General features: G+C 37.6%; 1 protein-coding gene across 7 annotated transcripts in view; it reads left to right on the forward strand.

Annotated features, from left to right (window-relative positions):
* Positions 1 to 25,358, forward strand: part of EHMT1 (euchromatic histone lysine methyltransferase 1) — a 304,570-nt gene that overhangs the window by 256,135 nt on the left and 23,077 nt on the right. For all 7 annotated transcript variants that reach the window (XM_036749452.1, XM_036749451.1, XM_036749450.1 and 4 more), the window contains one exon: positions 1,251 to 1,329. In XM_036749452.1, the coding sequence (XP_036605347.1) occupies positions 1,251 to 1,329 (79 nt within the window). The remainder of the gene's footprint in view (positions 1 to 1,250; positions 1,330 to 25,358) is intronic.

The raw sequence follows: 25,358 nt of genomic DNA on the forward strand, positions 1-25,358 counted from the left end.
GCTTTATATTTTACTCACCAGGCATAATTTCAGCATATTGGTAACTGCAGGTAACACCAACATTATTTCTGTGGAATGGAGTTTTTTGTGCTTGGCAATCCTGTTTGTAACCTAGCATATGCTAATAAACAGTCCTTTTTGTGTTAAGGTATGATTTTTGAGAAAGTTCATTTTTTGCATAACAAAAGCATTTTTTTCTTATGGCAAAATTATCTTATATTGTCAATATATTCTGCATGTATACAGGTTGTTCCAAAACATTTAGTGCAGTTTTAAGCTTTAGTAACTGCACTAAGACTTTTCGAATACCTTGTACTTTCAAGATGTCATCTAAATTTATTAGATTTCATACTATTTTGAACTAATGCATAAAATTCAAGTGCAGTTTGTTTTAAGAATCTGATAATGAAAACTGGATTACGTCTTCTACATTGAGCTTCTTTGTGTTTCTTTTATTTAAACCTCTTTTGTCACTCTTGTGCTAGTTTCAGCTGCTCCATTAAGTTTTATTTTTGTGCTAGTTATGTATATGTCAGTCATGAAAATTTATTTACTTTTCTTAGAAATTACACAATACAAAATTTAAGAAAATTTAAGTTTTATTTTAGAAAATTTCAAGTGAGTATAATCATTATTAAATATTCCAGTTTGTCAAAAATTGTAGTTGTCTTTAGAAATTAGTTATTACTTTGTACTTGCTAAATAGGAATGCCATGGCGATATATAACTGATTTTATGCTATATTCCACATAGTGATTGAGTATTTTTTACTTCATATACAAATGCAAAAGGTAGTGTGTTGGCACAATTCATCTGAGCCCCTGCTGATTGGTACATGGTCTCAGAACTCATGCTTGTCAAATATGACACAAACCCAATTCACATTTGACCTAATTTGAACATGCCGTGTTAAATAATCAAAATGCTGCGTTCACTGTTGAACAAATTTGGCATGTTAGTTCACTTTTAAAATTTTGATTTGTTTTCATGGAAAATGGAGGATGCTTTTGTGAGGGAGTTGTACCTAAAAATATCCAAAGACATTTGACTTGCTTCATGCTCTTCCTGAAAGAGTTTTCCAGTCAGGTTGGTGTTTAAAAAAAAAAAAAAAAGGTGCTGGCAAGTGTGATTCTAAGGATGGTAAATCATGTGCTCATCTAGTTTTAGTAATCTAACCCATGGGTTGCTTTAATATTTATCATTCAGTGTGCATAGGTCTCTCATTGCCATGTTTTACTTCATTTCTATAGATATGTTGGAGAGCTGATTTCTGATTCAGAAGCTGATGTCCGAGAAGAGGATTCCTATCTCTTTGATCTGGACAACAAGGTAGTACGCTTCAGGGCAGTTCAGGGATTATTGTCTAGGTAAAGGTCAGTCGAAAATATATACATTGGTACTATGTCCCCAAGATGAAACTTTTCCTCTCATCTGGTAGATTTTTCTTTCACCTAGGATAGTCTTTAGGTATTTTTGTTATAGTTTAATTGATATAAAAGGAGGAAGTTATATTTCCTCATGTTTTCTCTGGGGCTCAGATTGATTGTTACGTAACAGTGATTTTAATTTTATTGTTCTTTTCATTTACATTACACTAGTCATTCTTGGTTTGACTTCACTCTATATCAGTTCATACAAGTTTGACCATATTTCCCTGAATTTTTCATATTTGTTTCTTATTACACAAGAATATTCCATTACATTTCTAAACCACAGTTTGTTAAGCCATTCCCTAGTCATTTGGCATACATTTTGCTTCCCGTTCTTTGACACCATAAAAAGTATTCAGCTCCTGATTGACAAAAAGTGATGGGCATCTTGCCCTTCAGGTTTTGAATTTTTTTTTTTTGTTCTGCATTGTTTTATTTCTTTCCATATGTCTTTGTGTGTTCATATTTGTCATTTCTTAAAGCATAGCAATATTTCATTTTATTCATATACTATGATTTATTTAGCCTTTCTCCAGTCAATGTCGACAGGTGGGGTTTTTGGGTTTTCTTTTGTTTTTTCCCTAATACAAATTGTGCAGCTATGAATATTTTAGCACAGGTGCAGCATTGACTCTGGAGTCAGAGAACGAGAGTTCATATCCTACCTCAGACACTGGCTACTTTTATGCTCTTGGGCAAGTTACTAAGTCTCCTTGGGTCTCAGTTTCCTCATTTGCAAAATGAGGGGTTTGGATTAGATGACTTCTGAGGTCCTTTCTGCTTATGTGAACCTATGATCTTTTTTTCTTGTTTCTAACCTCCTTAGAGTATAAACAAAGAGTAGGATGGCAGGGCCAAAGAGCATTTCTTTGACCTAGTTAGTGGTTTTCTATCTTTGATTCTTATTCTTATATTTTAATATCTTTTTATTGAAACAATATATCAGTGAAAGGTATGGTGGAGAAAATGATAGGCTGGAGTTTTTGTATCCACCAAAGGCCACGTTTAAGTAAAAGGTAGCTAAAGTTTTAAGAGAGTTGTTTAACAGATTAAATTCATTTGATTGTCAAGTTATGAACAGAAAACATGAAGCTTTATTCCATAATTTAAGAAAATCTTTTAGAATATACTTCATTTCTGTACTACAGACAGTTAAAAGGGAGTAGGGAGAAGGGAAAACGTATTTAATGAATGGGAAGATAGGAAGAGAAACTGATTTATTGGGGGAAAAGAAAGATCCTTAGTAGCTATTGAAGTGTTTTTAAATTGAACTTGCTGTATTGCTGTTCACTTCAGCCATAGGCTTTGTATTAGATGTTATTTCCAAACTTTATATCTAGACATTGTCCTTTGAAATGTTAATCAGCTGATTAACCACTGCCCTGAGACTTCTTTGATTCATAGAATCATAAATTAAAAGCTCAAAGGCTCTATGTAGGTGCCTTTAGTTCAGTTCTCCGATTTTACAGATTGGTATTATCACTCTTTTTCCTTAAATCTGACTATGCTGGGCACTGCGACCAGATGACAGTTATTATTTGGGTTTCAGTAGCTGTGACCACGATAATAAGATTATTATTTTCATGTACCAGATGAGTAAGGCACATGGGTTGAAATCTTAGCAGTGAATTCACCATTCTTTTGATTTCATTCACAGTCTTAGCAGAGAAATACAAAAACTAGAATGTCTTTCTTTGCCCCCCTATAGTGAAACCAGAGGGTTGATGTGTAAAGAATTGTTCTATAATGTTAACAGTATGTGACTGCAGAGGGCTCATGGTGAGGTAGTGGTTGGGCCTGTTGGCAAACTTTTTCAGGCACTTCTTTCAACCTGAGTCCTAGCAATAAGTCCTTTTTGTCCAATTTGTCCAGTAAGACAAATGAGAATTAGTGAGTATATCCTGAGGTGAAACTTATACAGTGGCTGATTATTCTTCCTAATCATCTTATTTCATCTTTTCAATTATGTTCAGATAGAAATGGTCCTGGGATGAGTCCATGTTCTGCTTAGTATTTTATATTTGATCATCTGCAGACTATTGCATAAGTAGACAAAATAACCCCTTATCATCGAATAAAAATATGAGATATATTCTGTAGATTCACCAAAAGCATCATCTGGACAACTCCTATAGCAGAGAGCATGAGGGGTGAGGATATGTATCTCATCCTGTTTCCACATGGTTTTGATTTCTTCTCTTGGGTCTTTATATTTAACATCGTTGTTAGCAGTGGTGTGATGTTTTTTATAATGCTTTTAGTTTTGCAAATCACTTAACATACATTATGTCATTTGGTCATCACAGCAGGCCATGTAAGGTAGGTTCTTTAATTATTGTTATCCTCATTTTACAGTTGAGGAAACTGAGGCTCACAAGTTAAAGCACTTCATCATAGAATCATAGATTTAGATCTGGGAGGGACCTTAGACACTGCTAAGCCCAGCCCCCTTGTTTTACAATTAAGTAAACTGAGACCCACAGAGCTTAAGTGACTTGCCCCATGGTCACGCAGCTAATAAGTGTTACAGGCAGAATTCAAAACCAGACTTTCCTACGTCCAAGTACAGTGTTATTTTCATATACTTTCACTTTGGTGGAATTCCTTAGGAGCAACTTGTCTTCCAGCTTCTTGGCTGAGGGCAGCAATTACATGAGTCAGGTGCCTTTGTGACTAGCTGCTCTAGTTAGGAAGAAGGATGAGTCCTGAGAAGCTTTGAATGTTGCATAGTGTCTCAATTCACAGACATCTCTTTAAGGAACACAAAACTTTTCCCACTTGCTTAAGAAGTAAATGAGTTGATTATTGAAATGTTTTCACCATGTTATGGCTTTGTTGGAAGTGATTTTTTAACCATTGGCTCTTTGCAGGAGCCCAAGCTTCCAGCTCAGTTTCAAATACACTTCCTCCATCCTGCTTTATGTTTTTTACAAGATAATCTGGCCTTACTGTCTTCTGGGCATACTTGAGAATCCTAGGGGCAGCAAATTTTGTTTTCAGAGAATGCACAACAGGCATTGTGATGCAATGGAGAGATCTGGGGTTGATATTAAGAGACCTGAGACCATATTTTACCTGAGGTACTTAATAGCTGCATGATTATGGTCAAATCACTGAAATTCTTAAAGCCTGATGTGTATAAAATAGGGAAAATAATGGTTGCACCACCAACATAATAGAGTTTTTGTCAGGAAATATTTTTTGCAAACCTTAAGTACTCTATAAATGTCAGTTATTAGCAAAACTACACCATATTTATGTCCAAACTCCTGAGTTGACTGTGACTTTACTGAGGGCATCAGGTTCTTGATTTCTATCCTTATACTGACCTTTGTGGTCAGGTATATTGAAACAAGTTTGACTATTTTTTGTTTATTTGTTTGTTTCAAGGAAAGGTAAATTCCCCCCCCCCCCCGCCCCCCCAAATGCTGCTTCCAAGGACAACAGGTTTCTTTAAATTAAAAGTGATTTATAGGACAGCTGAATTTTTAAACTTAACTCAAAGATGAAAACTAGTCATTATAGAAAAGCTGAACTTTTAAACTTTTGAACTTAAAGGAATGTGACTTTGAGTAGTTAATAGAATCAATTACAAAGTAGAATCAAAAACAATTTTATTTTCTCAGGGTTGTGTAAGGGAAGGCGGGGGGAAGTGAAAAGCCAATAAATTTTGGTCAAGTAAGGGACTTTCAGAATTCTTGAACATGGAGGTGGCACATTAATGGCTGATAGCAAGTTCGAGGATATGACCATCTTTGTGCATGGCCGAAGTGGGGAAGAAGAGTACTCGTGAGAACACAGTAGGTTGACAGAGAAGGGAGTGAGGTAAGCAAAGGAAAGGTCTATACAGAATACTGTGTGAATACTATGTAACTCAAAGAGTTAACCTACCGTTGCCAGGAGATGTATTATTAGTCATTTGCTGTTTAGTTGAATAAAAGCATAGATCATATGCTTTTTGCAGGTGACACAAAGTTGGAAGGGATAGCAAACATACTTGATGCCAAAGTTAATTTACAGATTGGTCTGAATCTAATAACATAAACTTAGATTATCATCTGTTTGACTTTTCATTTACACTTACCTCCTATGCCATGACTTAATTATCTCCGCATTGCTTGTATCCATCCCTTTCTTATCATTCATACTACAGCCACCCTTATTCAGTATTTTATCACCTCTCACTTAGACTGTTATAATAGTTTCCATTTAGTCCCTTCATCCAACCTCTCAATTCTTCAGTCCCACCTCTACATAGCTGCTGAATTGATACTCCTAAAGTATAAGCATGGTTGTGTCATTACCTTGCTCAGGAAGTTTTAGTGGCTCCCTAATGTCTGTGGTATAAAGTAGAACCTGTTGGCCCTTAAAGACCTTCACATTGTGGGTCCAAATTATATTTTCAGGTCCATCACACATCATTTCCTCTGATGCAGTCTCTGTTCCAACAAAATTTTTCTGCTTGCTATTCCTTATACACGACATCTTGTCTCCTTCCTCTGTGGCTTTGCACATACTTTCCCTTATCCTTGGAATGATTTTCATTTTTACCTCTACCTTCTTAAAAAACCCTTACTTGAACTCATGATAGAAAATGCTAACTACTTCCAGAGAAAGAACTATGGAGTCTGAGGGCAGTTAAAAGCATATAATTTTCTTTTTTTTAAATGGTTTTTCACTTTTGTTCTGTTTAACATGTTTAACATGATTGCACATGTATAACTTATGTCACATTGCTTGCCATCTAGGGGAGGGGTGAGGGGAGGGAGCAAGAAATTTTGGAACTCAATCTTATAAAAAATGAATTTTGAAAACTATCTTTACATGTAATTGAAAAAATAAAATAATTTTTACCATAAAAAACCCTTACTTGATCCACCATCCCTAGTAATTTTGGTACCATGTATCTCCTTGATAATGGCTTAACTCCTTGAGAAAACTTTCTTTATGGTACTTCTGCTTTCTTTCCTCTCACTTTTAAGCCCTCTAAGTTCCAGTTCAGATAGCAACTTCTTCTGGAGGCCTTTCCCCATTCTCCTAGCTACCAGGATCTTTCCCTTTGAGAATACCTTCAAACTCCCTTGTTTATCTTTCCTGTGTACCTGGTTATTCAGATATTGTCTCCCCCATTGGGATGCAAGCTCTTTGAGGACAGGGTCTGTTTTGTCCTTTCTTTGTATCCCTAGTGCTTAGAACACAGTAAATGTTTAGTAAATGATTGTTGATTGACTTACTGTTGGAACCCTTAATTTGCTCCCAGTCAACTCAGTGTCACTTCCATGAGGTCTTTCTTGATATCCCAAGAATTAGATCTCCTTACCTCCCTGGAACTACTTTGTACACTTTTCCCTCAGTAGAATGTTGAATCCTTCAGTCCATTTCATTTCTTTCTTTCCAACAGTCAGTCATTAAATCTTTATTAAGCACTTGGCACAGTGTTGGGCACTGTGCTAAGTGCCAGAAATACAAAAAGAAGCAAAAAGGCAGTCCCTTCCCATACTCAGCACCTCATACAGTGCCTAGTACACAATAGATGCTCAATAACCACTTGTTAAGCTGAATTGGGGGTTTTGATGGATCGAATTAATAGTATGATACAATAGCCAAAACTAATATAATCCTGGAATGCATTAAGGGTGACATAGTTTTCATAGAACTTTATTCTGATGTGATAGGACTGAATCTGGAGTATTTTATTCCATTGTGGGCACCCCTGTTTAGAAGTGACATTTTTCACCTGATGTGTCCAGAGTAGGGTCACCCAGGAAGGGCCTTGTATCTGTGCCATGGAAAGATTGGTTGAAAAAACTGGAGATGTTGAGTCTGGAGAAGAGATGATTCAGTGGGATCACAATTGTTATCAGATATTTGAAGGGCTGTGATATGGAAGAGGGATTAGACTTGTTCTGTTCAATGCCAAAGAGAAGAGCCAGGATCAATGGATGAAAATAGTAAAGAAGCAAATTTAGAATTTATATAAAGAACAGTTTACTGATAGAGCTATCACAAAGTGGAATGGGCTGCCTTAGGAATTAGTAGGCTTCCTTTCATTGGTGGTTTTCAGGCAGGGGCTAGATGACCATTTTATAAGGTATGTTGTAGAGGAGATTCTTTATGGGGTAAGGGTTGGACTAACTAGCGTTTTTGGAGTTCCCTTGTAGCTGTTATAATTGTTATATGTTAATATATTGTTAATTGTTATATATATAATTGTTAATGTTATAATTTGGTGAACAAAAAAATACTTAAAGCTGGAAAGAACAGAGAAGACTACATGGTAGGGTGGCTATCCAACAAAGGAGATTCTGAAGGAGTGCTCAGGTATGTAGGAGGAGATCCAGGGGGAAAAAGTCAGAAAAGCGAATGTCTAGGAAGGTAAGTTGGTTAACAGTGTCAAATGTTGCAAAGAGGTCAAGAAATATGAGGATCCAACAAAACTCATCTGATTTGACTACTAAAAGATAATTGGTAACTTTGGAGAGAGCATTTTCAGTTGTGTGATGAGATTGGTAGCTAGGTGTCAAAAAGAGCTGAAAAATGAGTGAGAGGAGAGGAAATGTGGGCAGTAGGATTACAACTGAATATAAGTATTTGGTAATCTGCATAGAGGTGGTAATTAAATTCATCAGATTTGATGGAATAAACAAGCGGAAGCATGTAGAGTAAGAGGACCCAGAACAGATTATTGAAGGTCACCCACACTTAGGAGACATAATGATAGTGTGCCACTCACTGTCAAAGGATACTGTGAAGTAGCAGGAGACAAATAGAAAACTCAGGAGAAGAGTGGTGCCATAGAGGCCAAGGGAAGAGAAAGTATCCAAGCATAGCTGATTATCATTGATGTAGAAACCTACAGAAAGGCCAAGGAGGATAAAGACTGAGAATAAATCATCAAATATAAAAAAATCATTGGTGACCTTTATGAGAACAGCTTATTGGTGTGATCAGAAGCCAGATTTCAAGGGCTTGAGTAATAAGCAGTAAGGAAGAGTAGGCAGCAACTGTAGACCATTCTTTTAGGAATTTAGCATGAAAGCAGGAGGGATATCTACTAATGGCTTGAAGAAATTTCAAAATTAAGTGAAATTTTTTTAGGAGTATGTTTCTAGGCAGCCAAGCAGGAGACATTACAAAGGGAAAGATTGAAAATGTGAGAGAGAATAATTGGTGAGCAAAATGAGAAAGAGAAGCATTGGTGGGCCAACTCCTAAAGGAGACAAGAAGAGATGATTGGGATCAAGGACATAATTAAAATGGTCAGACTTTGAAAAGAAAGCAAGCATTTATCCATATTTTAAATGTTATCTCATTTGATCTTCACACCAACCCTAGGGAGGTAGGTGCTATTATTATCCCCATTTTACAGTTGAGGAAACAGAAGCATATAGAGTTTAAGTGATTTGCCCAGGGTCAGATGCCTGATCAGTGTCTGAGGCCAGATTCAAACTCTAGTCTTTCTGATTCCAAGCCCAAGACTCTGTACTGTGCCTCCTGTCTTCCTCTGGTATAAAAGCCTCCTCATCTTCTGAGTACAAAGCAAAGAAGGGAGAAGATGAGTGAAGACACAGAAAATTTCTAAGGAGTAAAGTGGAAGAAATGGGAGCTCATATCTAATGGCCTCTACCTTCTCAATAAAGCAAGAGGTGAGGTCATCAGCTAAGAGAATAGTTTGTAGGTGTCAACTAGTATAGAGGTTTAAATATAATACTTTGTGAAACACAAGAGGCAGAATGGCATTATAGATTGCCAGCCTTAGAGCCAAGAATACCCTGGTTCCCATTGCTAACACATATAGTATGTATGACCCTAGGTAAGTCATTTAAACTCTGTCTTCCAGGCAGTCCTCTATGTTAATATTATAAGGTATTATGAATGTATTTGCATTGGTACAAGGATTTTCCTCATCAAAGAGTTACCTTTAATAGTGCAATCACAGGTCTAGTCCCAGACTCTGTTTCATTTCCATCATGGAAAATGTGATAAAGAGAAAAGAAATTAATAAAAAGATTGCTTGTAGCAAAGAGGTCTCAGTTGAGGGTAGATAACATGAATTTGTAGTTGACCCATTAGACATGGGTCATGGACTTGGCTCTCTCTTGGTCTTCTCCTCTCTATGTACTCTCTCTTTCTCCATGATCTCATCACCTCCCATGGGTTTATTATCATCTCTGTGTAGATGACTCTAGGTTTCAAGTCCCAGTTACTCCTGAACTTCAGTCCTGTGGCACTGATTCCAAGTCAGGTAGTCTATCCACTCTGTCGCTGGCTTCACAAAGGAAGAAAATGGATTAAAATAGGGATGAAGAATTAGGAGAAGTAAGCTAGATGAAGGGATGAAATTGTAGTAAAAATAAAGGACAGATTTAGTGTGTGATATATCTCTCTCTTTTTTTTTTGCAGGGCAGAGGGCAGGGCAATTGGGGTTAAGTGACTTGCCCAAGGTCACACAGCTAGTAAATGTGTCCAGTGTCTGAGGTCATATTTGAACTCAGGTCCTCTTGACTCCAGGGCCGGTGCTCTACTCACTGCCCCCCTAGCTGCCCGGGTATATCTCTTTCTACCAGAGGTGTGAAAAGAAGTGCTAGAGCCTTTAGGGATATATGTTTTGCAGTTGGGATGAGAACCAACAGTCTTTTCCTGTATCCACTCTGCCCTTTTCATCTTTATTCCCTGTAGGGTTTTGATAGCCTCAGGAAAAACTGACAAGATGGTTGGTTATGCATTGTTAAAAGTAGTGTTGAATGAAGGACTGGTTATTACCATGATAAGTTAGAAGCAGGCCCTCTGACAGTTCACTTGTGTATAAAGGCACATTAAAGATAAATTTCTAAAAGATACATTTTTGTTGATCATTCTTGGTTTTTACACTACTTATTTTTCCCATTATACCCCTCTGCCATTCCTTCACAGAGAGCCACTAATGAAAAATTTTTAGAAGAAAGAAAACACATATATAAAGCTATCCAATGTATCACAAAAACTCTGACTGGATATAGTGTTCCATACCCATGTCCCTTATTCTCTGTAAAGAAACTGCGAGAAAGTTGTCTAATTATATCTCTTTTGGAGGGATTAATAAGCTTGATCGTTATAATTTCACAGCATTTGATTTTAGTTGTATTGTTGTCATTCTTAAAATTTGTTATCACATCATTTTGTGGTTGTCCTGGTTGTGCATTTTTCATTTTGGGTCAATTCGTAGGCCTTTTCATGTTTCTAAATACTCATCATTTTCATAATTTCTTATAGTACAATATTCCATTGGATCAGTTGCTAAAGTTTATTTGGCCATTCCCCAGCTTGAACATCTTTTTAAAAGTCTGGAATTTGGGGGTATAGTTGATGGGGGATCTTGGATACTAGTGCTGCCTCTGTAATGTTGCTGAAATTTTTGTGTTTGAACTAGAGCCGTTGGGACTACAGGGTACCCAGGTACCTGGAATGTGCTTTTTAACAGCTACATATTTCTAGTACTACAAGGTACTTAGTGCCCCTAACTTTTTTTTTTAGACAGGGCAATTGGGGTTAAGTGACCTGCCTAAGGTCACACAGCTAGTACATGTGTCAAGTGTCTGAGGCTGGATTTGAACTCAGGTCCTCCTAATGGTGCTCTACTCACTGCACCACCTAGCTGCCCTGCACCCCTAATTGGTTGATGCTATGAAGTTGAATGTGAGCAATATGGCAGGTATGCAGTATGGCGTGTCATTTACTCACAAGATATTTAAGTCAGAATATCTTTGTGTAAAGCTAAGGGCATAGAAGCATAGTGCTAAACATTAAATACACTCAAGACAATGTTACTACTTTTCCATCGAGCAGTAATGATTTACTTATCTACAAGTCTTGGATTTGAGTTCTTTTCCTATCCTGAAAAATGTCTGAAAACAATTAGGAAATCCAAATGTCATAATTTCAGTTCACCAAAGTTTAGTCACCTGTATTTATAATAGGGGGAACCCCATCATCGAGCAAGTCAACAAGCAGTTATTAAGCACCTGATATATGTCAGGTGACATTAGTGGATAGAGCACAGAGCTTGAAGTCAGGCAGACCTCGGTTCAAATCCAGCTTCAGACACTTATTAGTTGTCTGACTCTGGGCAAGTCACTTAACCCTGTTTGCCTCAGTTTCATCATCTGTAAAATTAGCTGTAGAAGGAATGGCAAACCACTCCAGTACCTTTACCAAGAAAACCCCAATTGGGGTCTCAAAGAGTAGATCACAACTGAAAATGACTAAACAATAAGTGTGGATGTGCTGAACCCTAAGAATACAAAAAAAGGAAAAATAAAGCAAAAAACCACCAGCAACTACAAAAAACCAGTCCCTGCTCTTAAGGAACGTATAGTCTTTTGGGGAGACAACATGAAAACCATGTACAAAGGAAATAAAGATAATCTCAGAAGGAAATCTTCTTGTAGAAGGTAGGTTTTTTGCTGGAACCAGAAATCAGGAAAGCCAGGAGACATATGAAGACAGAGTATTCCAGGCATCAGGAGAGCCAATGAAAATAAATGGAGCTGGGAAATGGAATATCATGTTTTCAGAATAGCAGGAAGACTAGTGTCACCGTATCACAGAGTATGTGTAGGAAAGAAAAGTGTAAGAAGACTGGAAAGGTAGGAAGAGGCCAGGTTATAGAGGACTTTAAAAGCCAGACAGAAGATTTTAAATTTGATATGGAGGATATAGCCATTGATGTTTATTGATCTGGTAGTGGTTGGGGCTGTCAGACATGATCAGACCTGCATTTTGTTGTTATTTTCATTCCTGTCTGACTCTTCATGACCTCATTTGGCAAAGATACTGGAGATTTTGCCATTTCCTTCTCCAGCTCATTTTACAGATGAGAAACTGAGGCGAATAGGGTTAAGTGACTTGCCCAAGGTCAGACAACTAGTAAGTGTCTGAGGCCAAATTTGAACTCGGGAAGATGAGTCTTTCTGATTCCAAGCCCAGTGCTCTGTCCACTGCACCACCTAACTGCACTGATCTGTACTTTAGGAAGATCACATTTGACAGTTAATAGGGGATAGACTGCAGTGGGGAGAGATGGATAAGGCAGGAAGACCAATTAGCAGGTGTTTGCATTAGTCAGGATCTGAGGTGATGATACCTGTACCAGAGTGATTTCAGTGTCAGAGAGGAGCAGGGGCATATATGAAAGATGCTGAGAAGGTAGAAATGGCAGGATTTGCTGACTGATTCTTTTTTATTTTTTTATTTTTATTTACTTATTCATTATTTATTTATTTAATATATTTAGTTTTCAGCATTGATTTTTCACAAGAGTTTGAATTACAAATTTTCTCCCCATTTCTACCCTCCCCCCACTCCAAGATGGCGTATATTCTGGTTGCCCTGTTCCCCAGTCATCCCTCCCTTCTGTCACCCCACTCCCCTCCCATGCCCTTTTCCCTTCCTTTCTTGTAGGGCAAGATCAATTTCTATGCCCCATTTCCTGTGTATCTTATTTTCTAGTTGCATGCAAAAATTTTTTTTTTTTTGTTGTTTTTGAACATCTGTTTTTAAAATTTTGAGTTCCAAATTCTCTCCCCTCTTCCCTTCCCACCCACCCTCCCTAAGAAGTCAAGCAATTCACCATAGGCCACATGCATATCATTATGTAAAACCCTTCCACAATACTCATGTTGTGAAAGACTGACTATATTTTGCTCCTTCCTAACCTATCCCCCTTTATTGAATTTTCTCCCTTGACCCTGTCCCCTTTCAAAAGTGTTTGTTTTTGATTACCTCCACCCCCATCTGCCCTCTCTTCTATCATCCTCCCTTTTTTTTTTATCTTCTTCCTTCTTCTTTCCTGTGGGGTAAGATACCCAATTGAGTATGTATGGTATTCCCTCCTCAGGTCAAATCTGATGAGAGCAAGATTCACTCATTCCCCCCTCACCTGCCTTCTCTTCTCTTCCTACAGAACTGCTTTTTCTTGCCACTTTTATGCGAGATAATTTACCCCATTCTATTTCTCCCTATCTCCCTCTCTCAATATATTCATCTCTCATCCCTTAATTTGATTTTATTTCTTTTAGATATCTTCCCTTCATCTTCAACTCACCCTGTGCCCTCTCTCTCTCTCTCTCCCTATGTATATATGTGTGTGTGTGTGTGTGTGTGTGTGTGTGTGTGTGTGTGTGTGTGTGTGTATATGCATATTCCCTTCAGCTACCCTAATACTGAGGTCTCATGAATCATACACATCATCTTTCCATGTAGGAATGTAAACAAAACAGTTCAACTTTAGTAAGTCCTTTGCAATTTCTTTTTCTTGTTCTTTTTCTTGATTACCTTTTCATGTTTCTCTTGATTCTTGTGTTTGACAGTTAGACTTTCTATTCAGCTCTGGTCTTTTCACTGAGAAAACTTGAAAATCCTCTGTTTTATTGAAAATCCATATTTTGCCTTGGAGCATGATACTCAGTGTTGCTGGGTAGGTGTTTTTTGGTTTTAATCCTAGCTCCATTGACCTCCGGAATATCGTATTCCAAGCCCTTCGATCTCTTAATGTAGAAGCTGCCAGATCTTGGGTTATTCTGATTGTGTTTCCACAATACTCAAATTGTTTCTTTCTGACTGCTTGCAGCATTTTCTCCTTGATCTGGGAGCTCTGGAATTTGGTGACAATATTCGTAGAAGATTTCTTTTTGGGATCTATTTGAGGAAGCAATCGATGGATTCTTTCAATTTCTATTTTGCCCTGTGGCTCTAGAATATGAGGGCAGTTCTCCTTGATAATTTCTTGAAAGATGATATCTAGGCTCTTTTTTTGATCATGGCTTTCAGGTAGTCCAATAATTTTTAAATTATCTCTCCTGGATCTGTTTTCCGGGTCAGTGGTTTTTCCAATGAGATACTTCACATTGTCTTCCATTTTTTTCATTCCTTTGGTTCTGTTTTATAATATCTTGATTTCTCATAAAGTCACTAGCTTCCACTTGCTCCAATCTAATTTTTAAGGTAGTATTTACTTCAGTGGTCTTTTGGACCTTCTTTTCACTTTGGGTCATTCTTCCTTTCAAGGCATTCTTCTCCTCATTGGCTTTTTGGAGCTCTTTTGCCATTTAAGTTAGTCTATTTTTTAAGGTGTTGTTTTCTTCAGTGTATTTTTCAGTATTTTTTTGGGTCTCCTTTAGCAAGTCATTGACTTGTTTTTCATGGTTTTCTCGCATCCTTCTCATTTCTCTTCCCAGTTTTTCCTCTACTTCTCTTACTTGCTTTTCCAAATTCTTTTTGAGCTCTTCCATAGCCTGAGACCAGTTCATGTTTTTCTTGGAGGCTTTTGATGTAGGCTCTTTGACTTTGTTGACTTCTTCTGGCTGTATGTCTTGGTCTTCTTTGTCACCAAAGTAAGATTCCAAAGTCTGAGACTGAATCTGGGTGCGTTTTCGCTGCCTAGCCATATTCCCAACCAACTAACTTGACCCTTGAGTTTTTTGTCGGGGTATGACTGCTTGTAGACTAGAGAGTTCTATGTTCCACACTTGGAGGCATGCGCCAGCTCTGCCATACCAGCACTCCTCCTTCCCCAAGAACCCCCGACTCGGACTGGACTTAGATCTTCAGCAGGCTGTGCACTCCTGCTCTGATCCGCCACTTAATTCCTCCCACCAGGTGGGCCTGGGGCCGGAAGCAACTGCAGCTATAGTTCTGTAGCTGCCCCACCTCTGCTGCCCCCCAGGCGGTGGCTGAATCACGAACTCCTTCCACTCCCGCAGCTTTTCCCACTAACCTTCTCTGTTGTCTTTGGTGTTTGTGGGTTGATAAGTCTGGTAACTGCTGCAGCTCACTGATTCAGGGCACTAGGGCACGCTCTGCCTGGCTCCTGGTCTGGTTGGTCCGCGCTGCTCACGCTAGGCTCCGCTCTGCTCGGCTCCCAGCTCCGTGCGGGATGGACCTCACCCAGAGACCATCCAGGCTGTCCTGGGCTGGAGCCCCGCTTCCCTCTGCTAGCAGTTTTGTGGGTTCTGCAGTTCTAGAATTGGTTCAGAGCCATTTTTTATGGGTTTTTGGAGGGACTCGGCGGGGAGCTCACACTAGTCCCTGCTTTCCAGCTGCCATCTTGGCTCCGCCCCTGAATGAGGAGGGCGACTGATTCTTTATAAAGACTGAAAAAGATTAAGGAGTTGAATATGGGTTTCTGGGAGGATGATATTGGTACCTTTGTTAGTAATAAGGAACTTGATTCAGGTCTTGTTTAATATTTTTGTATGCAGAAGTATGACAAACTACATTGTCTGGTTTCTTGGCCCATTAAAAATTGAGTAAAGCATTGAGAAGTAATAGTTGTCAATCTAAGTGATGGGACAAAGAAACCATTTCAAAAAGAACTGTACTAAATATTTAGCAGACAGCCCCGTTTACCTCAGTCTGCCTAAAAGACCTGTTGCATTTTACCATAGACTAAGATGTTCGTAATGGAAAGCCTGAATGATGTCTAGTATCTTCTGTTTGAGGAGATAAGGAGATACGTGATTTATTTTGCAAAGGCTTCCACTGAAAATGCTAAATAATAATCACAACAACAACATTAAATATTTTGGCATTTAAAAGACTAGTTTCTGTTGCATGGAAAAATAATCACTATGGAACCTTATTGCCTAAACTATACCAGTGTTCAGTCAAGGAGCTATTAGTCTATTACCCATTTTTCCCTTTTGTTAAATACTTAAAAAGTACTTGTTTACTTAGCAGTCACCTTTTACTCTGTCTGAACCAGAGAATAGGCATTTATTCCTCTGTCCATAAGTCATGGCTCTGGTTTGGAAGCCCATTGTGATGACATGCTCCCTAGCGTATTAGTGCCTATGACCATCAGCAGTAGTTAGGTCTATATGACCCAAATAGATGCTGTGGTTTTTTACACTTGTCATTATCATAAAGCAAAAGAATATTCGGAGACAGAGACAGAGATTGAGAGACCTGAGGTTAGAATCCTGGAAAAAAAAATACACAGATATTAAGCCATTGGAGGAGAGGAATGCAGGCATGGATGCTTTCCTGATTTGAAAAGGCTTTTTGCAAGATTCTGTTGCCTGCTGATTCATTATAGAGCTTTGGGAGTGTGTATCAAAAATACCTTTGTATTCCACTCACAGAACTGCATGTATTTGCTTCTTCTACCACTGAAATGGGTTCTGTAACTTAAGTTGGCTTTTTGTACAGTTATTCTGCTCTGATCAAATTGCAGTAGCTTCTCTTATTTATTGCTGTGATTACATTCTGATAGTAAGGTTTTGGAGGTTTGCTTTACCAATATTAAGAAGAACCTTTTGTGGGTCCCTGCATTGTGCTTTACACTGATATCTTGTTCATTTGGTGCGAGGAGGTAGCAGAAATCCTTGAATATGGGGCTCTTTGACCGTAAAATATTTGTAGAGACCAGTCCTTCTACATTTGCCTTTAATACCATCCTTTCAGTCTTCTTTAGCAGATTAGAACGTCATTCATCTTCTCTCACTCTCTCTCTCTCTGAAAACTTCAGCTTCTCTTTATCTATGTATTCTTTACCTGCTATGTATTTATGTATTTTTTACCTGTGCGGAAAAAAAAAAGCTCACCAGACTATATCATTCCCTCAGACTATCCTATATCTATTCTTTTCTCAACCAAAAGTCCTTGAAAAAGCTATTTGGTTACAGTCTCCACTTTTCTCCTCTCTTTCATTCCTCTCATTCCTTACAATCTAGTTTCCAGTCTTTTTGTCATATTGAAAATGTTCTCCCCAAAGTTACCAGTGATCTCTTAATTGCCATATCTGATGGTCTGTTTTCAGACCTCATTCTTCTTGATTTGTCTGCTATATTTGATTCTTAACTCCTTCAAAGTCTTTTTCATTGGTTCGTCATTGAGATCATTCTGGTTCTTCTCCAAAGCCCCCTACTCATCTCTCTGTACTCTTGGTGACCTCATTAGCTCCCATGAGTTTAATTTTCATCTCCGTCGTTGACTCGCAGCTCTATATATCTAGTCCTAGTTTCACCCCTGAGCTTCAATCCTATATTAGCAGTTTTCTATTGAACATTTCTAACTAGATGTCTGAAAGGCATCTTATTCAGTATGTCCAAAATAGAAGTCATTTTCTTTACCCCTCAACCCATTCCTCTTCCAAATATCCGTATCTCAGTCAGAGGCACCACCATTCTTCCAGTCTGTCAGATTCCTAACCTTGACAGTATCCTTGCCTTCTCACTCTTTCTTACCCCATATCTCCTATCAGTTACCAAATCTTGCCATTCCTGCCTCCATAACATCACTCGTATCTAATCATTCTCTTTACTCATGTGGTCACTGCTGTAGTTCAGATTCTCATTTCTTGCCTAGATTATTCCAGCAGCCTCTGAATTTGTTTTCTTACTTAAATCCATCCTCCACAGTGATGCCAAAGTGATTGCCTGCCCATGCCACCCCCCACTCATTAATTAATTCTGCGGGCCTCCTTTTTGCTCTAGAGTCAAATTAAAACTCCTCTTTATAGCTTACAAAGCCTTTCACAGTCTTACCCCCAAATATATTTCCAGCCCCATTATACATTACCCCCCCCCCCACCTTCTCTGCAGTCCATCCAAAGGGTCCTTCTCTCTGTTTATCAGGATGACGCTTGCCTAGAATGTACATCCTCTTCACTTCATCTCATAGAATTTCTTTGTTCCTTTAAGACTCAGCTCAAACTGATCCCACCAATTGATAGTGCCCTCCATCTCATAACTACCTTGTATCTAATTGTCTCACATCTCTTTGTATCTGTTCTGTATATACATGTGTATATGTGTATGCATTTATACATAAGTACATATATTTTCTACACATAGGTAGGTAGATAGATGGTATCTTTGTTAGCTTCCCAATTAATTTGTATTTTCTTTATAAGGATTATTTTGTGCATTATATCTGCATATAAACTTAGAATCTAGCATAGTGATTAGAACATGATAAGCACTGAACAAATACTTGTTTTGATGTTTTATTGGTCATTTGATACCTGTATATTGCCTTTTACGTTAAAAAACCCAGTGATACCTCATCCCCCATTATACTCCCTCATCTTTCTTCCAAGGAAGAGAAGTCTTTCTGCTCATGTACTGGATCCTATTCTTCTCTTTCTTTCTCTTTTCCTCAGTCCAATTTCTTCCCTCAAGCTTTTTCAGCCCCTGTCCTGCCTCTGTCCATTTCTTCTTTGTGACTTTAACTATGTTTCAGTCACACACACACACACACACACACACACACACACACATTTATATTTAAAGTGCTTCATTTCCCACCTATTTCCCAGATTGTTGCAGTAGCCTCTTAATGGGTCTCCTTGCTTAAAGTCTCTCCCCACTCTATTCCTCCATTGTGCTGCCAAAGTGATTTTCTTTAAGCATATACCTTATCATGTCTTTCTGGTCACTAAAATTCTAGTGGCTCCCTGAGGCACAATGAAATATATACTTCTTTGTATTGCTGTTAAAGCCCTTCACAGCCTGGCCCTAACTTTTCTTTCCAACCTCTTTATACATTACTCCCCTACCCACATTCTGTTGTCCGTCAAACTGCCTTTCTCTGTGATCCTTACACATGACACTATCGCCTTTGCATGAAGTGTGCCTGGAATGTACTCCTTCTTAACTTCTGACTTATAGAATTCCTTACTTCTCTCAAGGTACCACTTTCTACCTGATTCCTTTCCTGATCCGTACAAACCACTAGCTAATGACTGTCTGCCTAATGACTTTGAATTTAATTACCTTGTCTTTTTATATTCTGTATTTATTTACATAATTGCATATTGTCTCCAAGGATAGAATTTAACTCCTCTATGAACTTCTCGAGAGTATGGGTTATTTCACATTTGTCTTGGTAGTGGCAGTACTTAGCACTTTGTCTGGCACACTGTAGGTACTTAGTAAAGATTTGTTAATTGGTTAGTTGATTAGGCCTTGCCTTCTAACTGTTCACCCCTTCTCTCTTTTATATCTTGAATTCTCATTGTATTACTTTTCATACTCATTTCTTGCCTTTACTACCTGGCCAAACGTAGTAATTTCTTTTCAATCCTTTGCCTTCTTGACATCTCACATTTAGTATCATTTCAAACTCCCTCTCAAAATACTCATCTTTGTGTATGTGACTCAGTGTTCCTCTGTTCCTCATTCCATATACATAGGTAAAAATATTTTGTACTTGTACAACTTATTATACTTTTTAAAAGGTCTTTGATGTACACAATGTAATTTCATATTCACAATCACCACTCAGTAAAGTACATAAGACAGATTTTTAAATTCTTAAATTTGATTCCTAACCGTATTTAAATTAACTTTAATGCATAAAATGTCATAAGTTTTCAATCAGTCTAGCTTAGCTTCTTAGTATTTTTTGTTTATTCTCATTCCGTTTTCCTTTTATATGGTCATAATTAGTCTGTCCTGTGTTTTTCTGGCTTCTCCTTTTTCTTTACTTTGCATTATTTCATAAAGGCCTATCCAGTTTTCTTTATATTCCACATACGTGTTGACCTTAATTATGTTATAGTGGCTTTGTTATGTTGTTGTTTAGTTGTATCCAATTCTTGGTCACCCTGTGGACCATAGTAAGTCAGTATTGTCCATGGATTTTCTTGGCAAAGGTACTGGAGTAGTTTGCCTTTTCCTTCTCCAGTGGATTAAGGCAAAAAAGGTTAAGTGACTTGCCAGGGTCACACAACTTCTAAGTATCTGAGGTTGGATTTGAATTCAAGTCTTCCTGACTTCAGGCCAGGGGCTCTATCCACTGAGCCACCTAGCTGCCTCTTCTATTACGTTGGTGTACCACAATTTATTTAACCATTCTCCTAATGTTGGACATTTAGGTTGTTTAATTTTCAAAAACAGTTATTTTTGCAATTTGAAATAATATTGCCATGAAATTCTTCATATGGATAGCTCTTTTAAAAAAAAATCTAGCATTTTCAGGGTAGTTCCTAACAATATAGTTACTGAGCCAAAAGTTATGGTCATTTTTGTACCTCTTTCTGTGTTTGGTAGGAAATTGTAGAGGATGTTTCACCTTAGCACAGAGCTGATTCTGATTTCTCAGAGCCTATGCCAGTGGAGCACAAACTCTGGCAGGTGCTACTCTGCTGAAAAAACTTCAAGTACAGGATCAGACTGGGGCTTTTTTCAGAGGATCAGCCTAGCTAATCATAGACAAGCACATCACTAGTAGGCTGGACTCCTAGTGATGAAATTACTTTTGGTCATGATAACCCATGAGGAAGAAAATAACTCCTCACTCTTGTGTACCTCATCAGTGATAGTAGCAGAGTAGTGAGAAAGAATTCATATGTGTGTGTGTGTGTGTGTGTGTGTGTGTGTATGAATATGATCATAAATTCAGAGCTGTAAGGGTTCTTAGGAGCCATCAGGTTTAACCCCCACACTTTATAGATGAGGAAACTGAGACTTAGGGAGCTAGCTCAACAGCTAGTAAGTATCTGAGTCATGATTTGAACTTATTTCTTCCTGACTTGGAACCCAGCATTCTCATCTGCTTGAACCACCAATAGGAGGCAGAGGGTTCTATAGGTGTTGCAGTTTTTTGATCATAAACAGACTTTAATTTGACTGGTAGTATGCCAAATTTGAGATTTTTGTCTAATGACTAACAAAGTGGCAGAGCCAAATAAATAAATAAATAAACGAACAAACAAACAAACAAACAAATAAATAAATAAATAAGACCAGAAGAAAAAAAGGAGTTGGAGCTAAATGAAAGGATAGCTTACAGGTACTCCTTGGAGAATTAAAGAAGGCAGTTGGCAGAATTTGTTTTATTGTAGACCCCAGACTTATGGAAATATAATTTTATGGGTCATTTGCTCATCATGTACTTCAATACTAATTATAAATTTTTGCAAAAACACCACCATGAAAATTATTGCAGCTTACAGTACACTAACATTAGTTACTGAAGAAGAAGTGGTGCAAAATTCTATGATTAGCTTGATGAAACTTTTCAAATCAGTTTAACATATACTCTCATACTTGGTGACTTCAGTTCAAAGATGGGAAAAAAAATAAAAGGCAAAACATGGCTCAGAAGAAAGAAATAAGAGAGGCCAAAGACCTGTTAATTGTACAGAAATCCCATACCTTTATGTCACTTACTTCAAAAAAGACTTGTTAGATATGGTAAATACCAACCAGCATTATGAAGGATGAAACTGACTAAATTTTAGCAGAAGGAAAAAGACTTACTATGAATGTAAGTTATCCTTGTCAGCTGTTTGTGCACAGTGAGACAATCAGCTTTTCAGAGCTGAGATAAAATATATGTAATGAACAAGAAAGAATAATAATGAGAAAAACAAGTTATACAATTAAAAATTAACCCTGAAGTATTTAAACCTATTGAAAAGCAAAAGTGAAAAATGAGCAACAGAAGTAACGTTGGCATCAACTATAATAATTTCATCCAAGAACGAAAAGTAAATGAATTGTTAAGACAAGGAGACAGAAAGAATCTTAGTCATCAAACATTTGACTTACTTGCCAAATGGGAAGTGAGTGATGGGTGCCCAAGATAACACCTAGTTAGAATATAAACTCTTCTATAAAGTCATATGAAGAAGAGTCTTCCAGCCAAGATAGCAACCTAAACAGAGATGGATCAGTTCCCACAAATCTAAAATTTATACCAGGCCAAGAAATCTAATGAGAAAATATAGTAAGTTACTACTTCCACCACAGAACTGCTCAAAACATTCAGCCAGATGCCCAGAAGCATCTGAAAAGGGAGCCACCATCAAAGCCTGCATCGGTACAAGGCAAACAAGGTGTCACCCTCCCAGTGGAGTAAGATATGAGCTAGAAACACTGCTTTGTATGTAGAGGTAGCCAAAGAGGAGGGCTCCCCTGAGAATGTTTGCAGGGTCAGTTTAAGTCCACAGTGGGAATCTTAGAAGCAATGAGGAAGTACCAGCAATCAGTGTACATAGTAAACCCAACTCAAGGATCATATTCTCTGAAAATTATAATGGACCTAACAGATATCAATAACTCCAAGAGAGACAGTAAGATGTATTGGGACAAAATTTTAAAGTTGAAAAAATAAGAGAAAATGTAAGATTTTTATATCAGAAACAACTGACCTAGAAAATACGGCAAGAAAAGATAATTTATGAATCATTGAACTTCCTGAAAACCGTGATTTTTTTTCCCTTCAAGCTGGACACTTTTAAAAAATCATATGTGAAAACTGCTTAGATCTGTTAGAACTGGGAGACAGAGTAAAAATAGAATCTACCATTCACTTCCTGAAGGAGACCCAAAAAAGAGAAGTCCCAGAAATGTCATAGCCAAAATCCAGGACGTCTACATCAAAGAACAAAAAAAATACTGCAGGTAGCCTGAAAGAAGCAGTTCACATAAGACATGCCAGCTTCAACTTTAAAAGGGAGGAGAGCTTGGAATATAATATTCCAAAAAGAAAAAAGATGTGGGCTTATAACCAAGAATCACCCTGCAAAGTTGAATATATCCTAGGGGGAATGGAGAGGATGAACCTTTAGTAAAATAGTGCTCTTTCAAATGTTTCTGATTTGTAAGCACTGCAAAATGCAAACATAAGATTCAGGATACACTAGAAAGATAGAATTTACTTAAGAAATTGAAAGGGACTGTATTGTGATGCGCTAGCATTCTAATAGGGGAAAAGGGAACTAATATCCCTTTAGAACTTTACTGTCTTCAAAAGTATTGAGGGAGTTAAATAAGAGAAACAGAGGTCTTGGGGGTAAGTCCTGTTTTGGGGGGAAAGAAAAAGGAGGGTAAAAGGAATATACTAGGATAAAAAAGAAGAGGAGTTTGTAGCTTAACATTTTTCATAATTGAGATATGTGAGAAGAATATAAACATGGAGAAAAGGGCAAGGGTTCTGGTATCCAGTGACCCTCACTCATATCTGATTAAGATAAATGAATGTTCAAAACACACACACACACACACACACACACACACACACACACACACGTGTAGAAATACATCAGACTCAACAGGAAAACAAATTGGGAGAAAAAGAGGAGGGGCAGTTATGAAGGGAATAATACCAAGGAGGGAATAATTACAAGCAGAACAAATTTCCTGATCCTGAAAGGACAATTAAAAGGTAGGGGAAGCAAAGAACTGAAATCTAGGGATCCCTATCTTTTCAGGAATAGCTGATGAAGTTGCGTTGTATGAAGACAATGGAATATTATTGGCATGATAAGAAATCATGAAAGATTTTACAGGATCTTGGAAAGTATAAAATGATACAGAGTGAAATGAACAGAACCAGCAGAAATGTTTATATAATGGCAATAACATGGTAAAGAAACAGTGTGAAAAACTTGAGAATTCTGATCAGTGTCTAGCCATGTTTTCAGAGCACTAATGAAGAATATTCCTTGCTTCCTGACAGAAATGATAAAGGCTCAAGGCCAGAAAGAAACATACAGTTTTGGACATGGCTACTGTGTGCATTTATTTTGCTCAAAGGATTTCCTTTCTCACCCTCTAGTTTTAATGGTGGGTCAAGAGTTGGTGGATGGGGTTAGCAATAGTGATTCCAAAAAAAGAGGGCCATTGAAACATTTTGGTAAAGGCACAGAAGGAAACAGAAGAAAATTCCAAGTTAAGCACAGACAAGCAGAACAGTTTCGAAAGTAACAGGTGTTATTATATACTTTTAGAAAACATGAAGGATGAAATGGAGATTCATTATTCCATATGTTATTGTGTATGTTTATCTTTTTATGTTCTGCAAAGTATAAGAAGGTGCTTAATTGGAGGAAGGGCTTTAAGGTCAGAAAAAAAATTTTTTAAAGTAAAACTATATCTTAGAAAGAAGGATGGTGTATGGTAGTAAAAAGTATTTTTAAATAAGTCACCTACCCCCCAAAAAACCAAACAAACAACATTGGAGGATAAAACCAGTCTAGAGAAATTTGGTAAGTTATTTAGCTGAGTCATCTCAGAGGCTTTCAAGTATGAAAAACAAATAGGACCATAAACAGAGGGAAAATTAAAAAGATTTTTAAATTTTGTTGCAGTAAACTTTGTTCCATCCAGGATAGTGGAACCACCACACTGAATTCTAACAAATTAGTCCCTGAGGTACTTACAGAGTAAGTAAAAAAGGCATTAAATAAAACAATGACAAGAAAAGCAGCCAAATTGAAGAGGTCCATGTTGGAAGTAGTAAAATTATGAGAGCATTAAAGGAGTATATAAGGTGTTTGAAGGAATACAAGATTCCAAAGACATGGAAAATAATCTCTAACCTTACCAATTCCAAAAGGATGTGACTGAGCATCATCAGCTACCCATCTATATTCCCTCTGTCCCATCTATATAAAATGTTCATGTGAGTCATTTATACACCAACTGAGGTCCTCTCCAATGAAGATATTAGTAGGAAACAAGCAGACTTTCACAAGTGATATTTAACAGTGGACTAAATCTTTACCAACTCAGAGTTGTTTGAAAGATGTAGAGAATATAAGGTCTCAAGTAACTTATTGATTATTAGAAAGCATTAACTGGTTAGAACAAGTTCTTTTTACAATAAGATGTCTTTTATCCATGTAGCAAGATTATTCAGGATTCTTTGGAAGCTCTAACAATAGGGAAAAAAACCCAAAACTTGTTTAGTCACCCTCTGATGATAAATATTAGATGAAGCATCAAACAGGAAGATGTATGCTCAACAAAAGCATTTAATGTTGTGATGGAGGAAGTCCAGCATAGGGCCCAGGTTAAGGAAAGATTCCCTCCAGTTGTTTCTGTTTTTGGATGACATTATTTTCATCATATCAAGCCCCAAGATATTGCCAGGGTTTCTGGAGGAGATCTTTAATTATCCAAAGTATCTGTCTGTCCATCTAGGTAGGGAAGACCAAAT

This window comes from Trichosurus vulpecula, chromosome 3, assembly GCF_011100635.1.
Source record: "Trichosurus vulpecula isolate mTriVul1 chromosome 3, mTriVul1.pri, whole genome shotgun sequence".
In the NCBI taxonomy this organism is placed as follows: domain Eukaryota; kingdom Metazoa; phylum Chordata; class Mammalia; order Diprotodontia; family Phalangeridae; genus Trichosurus; species Trichosurus vulpecula.